Source organism: Lytechinus variegatus, chromosome 17 (genome assembly GCF_018143015.1).
Source record: "Lytechinus variegatus isolate NC3 chromosome 17, Lvar_3.0, whole genome shotgun sequence".
Classification (NCBI taxonomy): Eukaryota; Metazoa; Echinodermata; class Echinoidea; order Temnopleuroida; family Toxopneustidae; genus Lytechinus; species Lytechinus variegatus.
This window is the reverse complement of record NC_054756.1, coordinates 7,475,434-7,486,246: the sequence shown is the minus strand read 5'-3', so window position 1 is coordinate 7,486,246 and position 10,813 is coordinate 7,475,434. Positions and strand designations below refer to the sequence as shown.

Genomic DNA, 10,813 nt, shown 5'->3' with positions numbered 1-10,813 from the left:
TATCGGCGTCAAAACCTAGCTTGGCGTGTATTCAGCGTTAGCTACCGGCATCAGACATTCGGAGCACAAAATCGAACATGGGGGCTTTGAGTACCCCCCCCCCGCCCCCGTAACTTCTGAATGTTTCCATAGCGAAGACTGAATCAATGAACCACTCAACGGTTGTTAAATCAGTACGGCCACAGCTGGCTGGGAGGGCCGATATTTTAGCTCGAGCCTCGGGAGTATACGACATTAAATAACAACGTGTGACTTCGAATTGGCGTAAACAAACCTAGATCCACATGTTTCTGGTTATTTAGTTTCGAATAGAAAAAACATTAAAAACATATCGACAGATAAGATTTGAATTACTATCTGTAGTACCCCTTCTCAGCTGGATGGCCAAGACAAAGCTACATAGATATGGATAGCATCATCACGTTCTTGATAATAACTGCATTTTTGACAGGTAAATTTCTAGATCTATCAAATTAAAAAAATAATTTCCAATGAATGTACACACCTTCTTCAGATGGGTCTTACCAGTGTATGTTTATCAATATATTTTACGACTATACTTTGGGGTGCAAAATCACCTATCGAATATAAAAATTATTTTTACACCATTTTTTCCCCGCCGACCCATTGTCTCGTCATCATCATCGTCGTCGTCACGATCATCTTCTTCATCATCATCATCATCATCATCTCCATGATCATAATCGTCATCATCTACAAGATCATCATCATCTACAAGATCATCATCACCATCATCATTATCATCATCATCACCATCATCGTTATCATCATCACCGTTATCATCATTACCGTCATCATTTTCATCATCATCATCACCATCATCATTATCATCAGCAGCAGCAGCAGCATCATCATCATCACTACCACCACCACCATCACCACCATTCACCATCATCATGCACAATCATCATCACCATAATCATATTCGTTACAATCATTAGTCTTTTAGTTAATCGTTGTTCATTTTAAAATGTCAACCACCATACCCTTCTCTTTCTTTAGGAGCGATACAGGCGAGTGACTGGAACCACCAACAACAAAAGAAAACCTGTTTTAATGTCGAGTACGGTCTCCATTACACCATACCTTACTTCGTTCCTTGTAAGAAAAAGACTTACCGAGATGGTGATATCGTACAAACTATTCCCAAGCTAATATCTGGGTCAACTCAAGATGGTAACGGATGCAGAAGAAAACAAAAGAGGAAACATCATTCCAATCACATCATCTGCCGATTCCCAGGTATACGGCTTAATTATGTAGCAGTGTTGTTGCTGCGTGGATGTGTCTCCGGGCTTTGAAACACAATGTCCGGGGATCAAATCCCGGCGCAGCACCCGTGTCCTCTGGCAAGGTAGAGCTAGGATTACCAACTCTGTATTGTCCCGAAGAGAAAAACTTACTGAAGATTTTGCTATTTGTTTTGGAAACAATAATTCATGTCAGTCTTGGTTACCTCCTCAAAAGAAATATTAATTTTCTTCGAAATGCAAACAAATATACAGAATTCAAATACGAGACAAACAGATTTTAAAACAGTACCCTCCCTAATCTTGTACGTGTGTTTAACAAATATTACAAATCATAACTGAAATAATTTGAAAATTCTTAAACGTTTGATATATATACATGCTTAGCAATTGTGAATTATTTTTAATAACCATTGACTAATTGTGTTTTTAGAAGTTTTATTATGAATAATTTTATCAATCTATCATATGCATTCTCCTGTTATTCATTTATCTTTATCAATAATTTACTGTGCAAATGGATGTGTATGATTTTAATTGTCTCTGTATTTTTCTAACCATGTATTTTCAATAGATACCCTGTAAAGCATGTGTAATTCAGTTTTTACTGCGACACATGTCTATTGAATAAACCGTTAAATGAATGAGGCATTTATCGACATTTGCCCTTCTCCACCCAGGTGTACTCAATGGCTCCCCGTCAAGGAGGAATTCTGTGACTCCTCTAGCTGTCTAGCGCCCGTTCAGGGTATAACCGTGCAGGCCCGTGCTAACCAAAGCCGGTGTAATTACTATGAAGCACTTAAAACCAGTAAACGCTATGTAAATTTTCCATCAGTGGCGTACCGTGGGTCATGGCATTGGGGGGGGGGGGCACCAGCAAAAATTTTGAGTCACTAAGTGAGCGCGCGAAGCGCGCCCAGTTGCTGGGTATACTGACCTATTAGAGACATTTTAAGGACAGTGCCATCAAACGGAAATGTCTCTCACTGGTCAATTAATGCGAGCGCGAAGCGTGAGCTTAAAATTTGTTATATTCAGACCTTAAAAAAGGATATTGTAATCATGATACGTACTTGTCTCGCTAAATAATGCGAGCGCGAAGCGCGAGCTGATTTTTTTTAAATATTGACCCCCAAATAGGAAGATTTTAAGGACTATATTTTAGGAATCACTTAAGATTATACACATCTTACCGTAGTAATCTAATGCGAGTACCAATAAGCGCTTGCTTATTTTGTAAGGATTGCATCTAAACATGCACATAAAGCACTTGTAATCATGATTAACATACCCATCTCACTAATCAAATCTTGCGAGCGCGAAGCGCGAGCTGAAAATTTAGGATATTCAGAACTGAAGAGGGGCATTTTAATGCTTGTTTGTAGGAATCCACGAAGACCATACATAGTTTACTAACCAAATGATGCGAGCGCGAAGTGCGAGCTGAAAATTTTTGATATTCAGATTAGAAAAAGGGACATTTTAAGGACTGATTCTAGGAATTCATATTTCACCAATCCACTACTGCGAACGTGAGAACGGACAGGAAATGTTTTATATTAAGACCTTAAAATGGGGCAATCACTGTAAGTAGTCATGAAAAAGAAGCATACTATTGTACATAAAACAATAATATTAAACTCGAAGTGCGAGGAAATATATTTGGCAGTTTGGTGTATGTTGACTTGCAAACGGGAGGTTTTAGTATAGCATGATTATATTTCTCGGTAAACAGACAATGCAAGCAGGAACAATGAAGACATAGGCCCTGAGCAAATCATGTCTCATAAAGTTATGAAAAAAATGTTTCTTATGTAATATAACATAACATAATTATGATATAATATAACATTATAATGAACAATAATGTCTTCTTTCCCACTACGTTTCTCTTCCTTTCTCCCTCTTTTTCTCCTTTTCCCCGTCTGTTTTTTTTTGGTCAGCCGATTGGGGGGGGGGGGGGCACGTGCCCCCCATGCCCCCCCCCCCCGTAGTTACGCCACTGTTTTCCATAATACATTTTGACATCATCGTTATATGATCATGATGATACAAATCATTATCAGTTTATTATCAAATATTTCAGTTACATCCCAAATTTAGCAGGACCATTTTAGTTTTGTTTTATCACAAGCATACATTTCCATATTTAAAGATTTTATTTCATTATTGTTTCATAAATTTAGATTGCCTGGGTAATCCATGTAGTACTGGTTGGTGTGAAGAATCTCTTACCGGGTATATATGTCGCAACAACGATGGATTTTCTAACGTAGCCTCATGGATGTCGTCACCGAAAACGATTGAACCGACTTCAAATACCCAAGAAGCGACACCAAATACACTCGAACCGGCACCAAATAATCATGAAGCGGTAACCGGTTCATTGAAACCGGATCCGAATTCCACTGCTACATTCGGAATGGTTTCCAATGTTTCTCCACAAAACGTCAACGACGATGGTCAGTAATAATCATAGAAATTTGATTTGAATAAAGAAATAATACTTAGAAAGTACAAGTTAATACAGGAAAAGAAAGACAAGTAGACAGGCTGCATGGCTTTTCACAAAACAAAGGTGAATTAAGCCAATCACAGGGAAAGGGGATTTGAATAAATGGAAGAAAATCAGAGAAGCATAATCCTAGAAATTTCATCAAAATCGGATGTTAGATAAGTGAGCTATAATTTTTTTTAAATATATAGCAGACCATTTATAAAAACACTGACAGTATAAACCTATAGGTCTCACACTCACCCTTGCTTTAGTATTTTTTAGTATATACATTTTGTAACCTTTCCACACTTATAATGAACAGCATTGTTTGATTCCTCGGTGAACATGCGTTTCATAGTCTATTCAGTACTGACTTAATTGTCTGTAGTGACTATTTTAGTGAAATCCTCTGTCTTGATTGGATGATAAGTACTCGCCTCTGGTAGTTACTATGGTTACTGTCAGAGAAAGACAACTTGTCCGTGTTGAAGTCTTGCATGACACGTACTCTGGTTGCTGACTGATAACCAATCTATTAAGTTAAAATGATACTCCGGGTTGAAAAATCTTATGAGTGAAATGCTGTAAACAAATCATAAAAATCTGACAACAAATAACGAAGATGTTGAATTTGAAAGCTGACCAATATTTTTTTAGAACAGTTAATGTATTATGGTATTTTGTTTCTGCTTCTGTATGTGGTAACTCCCGTAGGAACTCGGCAGGACAGCATTTTGCTGGTAAACGCCAAGCTGGTATATAACCAGTTACCTAAGAAACGTTTTACGTCTAGGTTTATCATTCATAGTGGCTGACGTTATAGACGACAGATATCACTCTCGGGCCTTTTTATCAAAGTGGAGACAATGGCAGAGTTGGGGTTCGAACTCCCAACCTTGCGATTATGAGTCCAATGCTCTAACCACTGGACCACACGACCCGTATGGCATGTTAGGCATGTTGCCACGGATATTCATTATTGGTGGGCAAATGGCATGCCCCACTTTCATTTTTCTTGCACAATGTTCACATGTGTATATAATGATATGCCTCCCTCGTCACCAGTTCCAGCAATGACTAAGGACAAAATTTGAAAAAAAAAAAACATAATTTCATGTAGCAAAATACAAAAGAACAATTTGGGGATACGACATTATCCGATTGGTCGTTTAATATTCATGAAGATATGCATTGTGTTTCACCAAATATATGCAGATATTTATTTAAAATGTCATAACTTCATTATTCCTTGTCCAAAGTGATCAAGTTTTCAGTGGTTTGTTTATATGATATTCCTTCAAAAGTTCATATTTTTGCAGCCTGGAGTATTCCCTTTAATGGAGAAAGCATATTGCCCTATAATAGTAGCAGTATAGTAGAAGTAGTAGTAGTAGTAGTAGTAGTAGTAGTAGTAGTAGTAGTAGTAGTAGTAGTAGTAGTAGTAGTAGTAGTAGTACTACTACTACTACTACTACTACTACTACTACTACTACTACTACTACTACTACTACTTCTACTACTACTACTACTACCACTACTACTACTACTAATAATAATAATAATACTAATAATAGTAATAGTGATAATAACAATAACAATAATAATAATAGCAATAAATAATAATGATAAATCATGATACAAAAACTGAAGGGTTTCATTTAATCTATCTATTTTGTAGCTGGATGCCCAGACGACTGGTTACCGGGACTTCACAAGTGCTACCTTTTCCCGAGAACGAAAGACCCGGATTGGGACGTGGCTACAGGCTACTGTAATTCCCTTTCTGTTGTCACCCTGAAGGATGGGATGAAAAAGTACCCCTCTCTCTTTGTTCCAGAGAGCGACGACGAGGTCCAAGAATTTCGAGACATTTTAAAGATCGTGAAGGCAAAGCTGTTCTACTCCCGGAGTCTCTGGCTCAACTGCAAGAGAAACGAAGAGGAATCATTTTCCTGCTACACAAACAGACACGGGAATGTCTCCCAGTACAGAAGTACGTGAATTAAAGTGTCCTATAATAATGATGATGATGCTTTTAATGATGATGATAATGAGGATGATGATGATGCTTAAATGATGACGATGATAATGATGGTGATGATGATGATGATAAAGATAATAAAGATAATAATAATGATGATAAGATAATGATTATGAAAATAATAATGATAATACTGATGATAAATAATTAATACAAAAAATAATAATACGTCCTTATTTCACTTCATGCGTACCTTATCTAAAGTTTACAAACGCTTTACACCATTAACATAATTTTTGTTTATCCTCCTGTCTTGTTTAGAATTACCGCATCATTTTCTTTACAAATCCTATGAAGTTTTTTTTATTCATTTAAAAATTAAAAAAAATGTTCTTTTAAAAAGATCTTTGAAAAATAACTTTCTCTGAGCATTGATATATCGGAAGGGATGCAGGGCAAATGGGGGAAGTGTTCAATATTTTTTTCATAATAAGTCTGCCCCCTTATTATAATCCAGGCGAGATTTCGGAGGGGGAGGTCTCAAACCTTTCCCACAAAATAGTAACGTATTCGCCTCATTGGCGACTGAGTAGAATACTCCTCAGGGAGTGGATGATGTGCATACGTTGTGTGCGGGATGGAATCCGTTGACTGCATGGGGGTGATCAAAATCTGTAAGGGCTTAGATACGTACAACATGTACAAATGGCTAAACTGAGCGCATTAGTATTTTTATTGTACTATTAACCCTAACTAGGCCGGGCTTTTTGGCTGTTCTGTGGCCGGGGGAGGGGGTTGATTCAACCCCCCCCCCCCTGAGATCTCGGCCGCCGATCGCGCAAGCGGCGCAAAAATTTGCACGCTGGTAGTGTGCGATATAATTTACATGGCTGTATGGTAAAATTTTCCAAAATAATGAGATTTTATTTTATATGAATTAATTATTCTAATTTATGTCATACTTTTTGCTCTAATTCACTAAATAAAGCTCCTGGAATGCTATTTTTTTGTAAAAATATTCTTTGTAGAATTCTTAACAATCGTAATTGAAAAAAACTTCGTTTTGGAAATCAATTTCTTACGTATTTTTAAAGCTTCATGAATTTCTTATGTATTTCTTTGTTTTTCAACCTTTTGTTTTTCTTTTTTTTCACCATATTTCTTGTGCAACCTTTTTGAAGCATAATTATGCTAAAAGCAATTGATTTCAGCTGTTTAAAGTAAAAATAATCACATCCTTATGAATAAGATGAGAAAATTCAATTCGCATTGACTTTGTACACAAAATCACGTTTTGGAACAATTTTTGGTCTGACATGCACTTACGAAATGTTGCGTGATTGGAACCGCGTACCCGGGTGTCGTAAATTTCTCAAAAGATGTGCGAGACTTAAAAGTATAAACTCTGTGAGTGGCGCCGTCAAAAAAATTCGCGCGGCGGAATGATCGCAGAAAATGTTGAGGGGGGGGGTGATTCACCCCCGGCCATTTTAGGGTTAAGTTATACGACCAGGGGCCGGTTGCAGAAAGAGTTGCGTTTAAACGCAAATCAAAAAATCAATCGCAAGTCCCAAATGCGCGCTGTTGATTGATTGAATATCAAGTTGCGCATGATTTTTAGAGTTTGCAATTGATTGCAACTCTTTCTTCAACGGGTCCCAGCACATATTGTGCAACTGAAAATTCAATAGGATGTATAGCATGCTTTGGAGTGGACTCAACTGCCGCCTTTACCCAAATGTTTCAGACAAATATATGGATGTACGGTATATCCTATACTACAGCTGTTCACATCCAAGTATTAATTAAACATAGTACATGACTATATAGTGAAAAATTGAAAAAATAAATTAAAAACTTTAATGAAATATAAATACTTACTTTTCATATCTTTCTGTTTATTTGTCTGTTTTTTATTAGATTTTCATGAAAGAGAACTGAGTGACAAAAATCCTAGAAAATATGGCTGCGTTGTACAGCGGAGTTCGATAATGAGTTACAAATGGAGAATCTGCCCGTGTAATTTTCAGGAAGTAAATCAAACGCACATGCCTGCTACTGTCTGTCAAATACATCACTAGTGAGCCGATAGCGTCATCGGGTAACAGAATACAAAGTTTTCGCATTTACTACGGGGCAACTCTCTACATCGCATCGATTCCTTTGAAATTGGAATTAAAATCACAGTGGAAACATGAGATGCTTTTGTCGAAAGTTGGTGGACTGGGACAGCAGATCATCCGAAGATTTCCACCAGATGAACAATTGCAAATATGTCGTCGTCCGGAGTCAAGAGATTCCGTTGCAGTCCCGGTCCATAAACTTCCGACAAAAGCTTCTCAGCTCTCGGCCAACGTGATTTGACTTACATTTGAAGGATATTGATAAATGTTCAAAATCTTTCAATCTTGTGGTTGGAAAGTTCCTAAATTACAGAAACGAAATGTGTTTTTGCATGTTAATATTAGGGCTCTTGTCAATAAAATCGAGTCACTTCGTTATATTTTGTCAAACAATTCCATTGATAATCTCTGTGTTAACGAAACCTTTTGTGATAATTCAATATCTGACGAAGAGATTTCTCTTGATGGTTTGAGGGTTGAACGTAAGGATAGAACCACGTCACGGTGGAGGAGTAGCCGTTTGTGTATCTGATAAGATTTTTTGTACACGAAGGTATATGACCTTGAAAACCAAGATTTAGAGATGATATGTCTCCAAATCAATTTATCTTTCAGAAAAGTATTTTAGTCATTAGTATAATTATAGACCCCCGTCAAGCGATGTCTTTTTTTAAAAGTTTTGAACAAAGTTTGGAATTAATTTGCTCGTACAATACTTCGATTGACGAGGTAGTAATTTTAGGAGATCTGGATTGTGATTACAGTATTGAAGGATTTGTGCCTGTATCATCATAAATTAGAATATTTGATGAGCTCGTACAGTTTCGTTCAGTTAACATGGTTAATTGACACCTTTACACGTGGGCGGTGGGGTCACTCAGCCGCAGAGGGGGACACGTATGACCGTTACCACAAATGCAAGTGACCCCCTATTGCAGTCATTTTCAAGGACATTTTGTGTAATTTACCCCTCTTTTTTCACGCAAAACGAGGACAAAATTGCGGTGAAATGGTACCTTGAAACACCCCTAATTATAAGATTGTAAGGACATTTTTGCCCATTTCGCAAATTTACCCCTATTTACCGTATTTCAAGGACAGGGCATTTACACCCTTTCCTCATTAGAGGAAATTGCAATACAGGCGTCAGAGTGCTCAGTCCTTAAAGATGATCAAGAGCCATGTCATACTGATACAATAATCCAAAAGAACTTAATTTTTCTTGAAAAATAAGAAAAGTAGAATTCTTTGTAAAAATAAATGTAGAGTTGTCCATATAAAGATACAGAGCATGATGCGCGCCCTCTGCGGCTGGTGACTCAGCGACGGATTTTGCTTCCCGTAATCGTTCTCCCCTTTTTCCTGACCCCTATTTCCATCAGATCGAGGACGGTGAGCACCCCTATTTTCACTACTTCGAGGAGTGTTCTGTCCGCGGACGTTCCGTGAAATTTACCCCTTTTCCCGCCATTTTGGTAACGGTCATGCGGTCCCCAAGTCATATTGAGTGACCCCACCGGGGTCACAAGTACTTCATCTACAATAATTGATCTCGCTTTTACAACTCATTCTTCAAGAATAATCAAGCATAGTTGCATTTTCACTTCTGTTAGTGATCATTGTATGATTTATTTAATACGTAGATTACATTCTAATACCAGTATTTCTGTTCCTAAAACGATAACTTTACCGTCCAAAAGATTTTGACGAAGATCAATTATTTATACTTCTTGATTCAGCGCAATGGTGTAAATTAAAGGATATTTGTGATGTAAATGAATGCATGGAAAACAATTTTTATTCATATTTTGGACGTAGTTGCTCCTAAGAAGTCGGTAAGAGTAAAAAATCGGTCACTCCCATGGATTTCCGCTGACATCAGAAAAATGATAAGGCAACGTGACAATTGAAATTTTTGAAAATGAACAATAAGATTATTTCACAAAATGATTTTTCGCAAATGTTTTGTGTAAGGATTTATGGAATACTTACAAAATGCTCAGAAACAAGGTCAATATTTCTCTTTTTGAAAGTAAAAAAGAATATTTAAATAATGAAATAAAGAATAATGTTAATGATATGCATAAAATGTGGAAATGTCTTAAATCTGTATTGCCTACGAAACGTTCGTCCGTTCCTTCTATTATATACGACATTGAAATGTTTTTTATTCAAATAATGATATTGCTGATGCTTTTAATGATTATTTCATTCGAATTAATCCTAAATCACAACAAGAGATGAATGCACATGTTGAAAATTATCAAAATAATCATATTAATACTTTTCTGGATTTGACTTTTACAAGTGTTTTTAACTTTGAGCATATTAAAGAAGAATGCGTTGAGAAATTAATTTCAAAATAATGTTGGATATTAATAAAGCAACAGGATCTGATGATATTGATGCAATATATTTATCAAAATCTAAAGCTTTTTATCGTTTTTGAATCTTTTGCATCTGGTATTTTCCCCGATGACTGGAAGTATGCTAAGGTTTTTCCATTATTTAAAAAAGGTGACTTTAATTATGTTTCCAATTTTCGACCAATTTCTATTTTACCGACTATAAGCAAGAACTTTGAAAAATTGTCCATCAGCAGTTATATGACTATTTGATTTCCAATAATATTCTTAGCATAGCACAATTCGGTTTTCGACCGGGCCATTCCACAGCTTCAGCCCTCGGTTTTTTAACCGATTATTGTTAAATGCTATAGACAAAGGTCAAATTACAGAAGCACTTTTTATTGATTTAAGACGTGCCTTTGATACTGTAAATACGTCTATTTTGTTGAATAAATTAAAGAATATTGGTTTAAGTCTTTAGCATGGTTTCATTCGTAATAAATAACAGAAAACAATATGTTGCGATAAAAAATGCTAAATCAAGTGATCGATGTATTTCCCTTGGAGTTCCACAAGGATGTATATTAGTC

The 10,813-nt window shown here is 36.5% G+C and overlaps 1 protein-coding gene across 1 annotated transcript; it reads left to right on the top strand.

Moving 5' to 3' along the window:
- The first annotated feature begins 284 nt into the window (after window positions 1-284).
- On the top strand, window positions 285-5,772 carry LOC121431205. The gene is made up of 4 exons (XM_041628715.1): window positions 285-451; window positions 1,024-1,263; window positions 3,461-3,736; window positions 5,450-5,772. Exons 1-4 carry the CDS (start codon window positions 406-408, stop codon window positions 5,770-5,772), a joined length of 885 nt encoding a protein of 294 aa, XP_041484649.1. The 5' UTR covers window positions 285-405.
- Window positions 5,773-10,813: the final 5,041 nt, after the last annotated feature.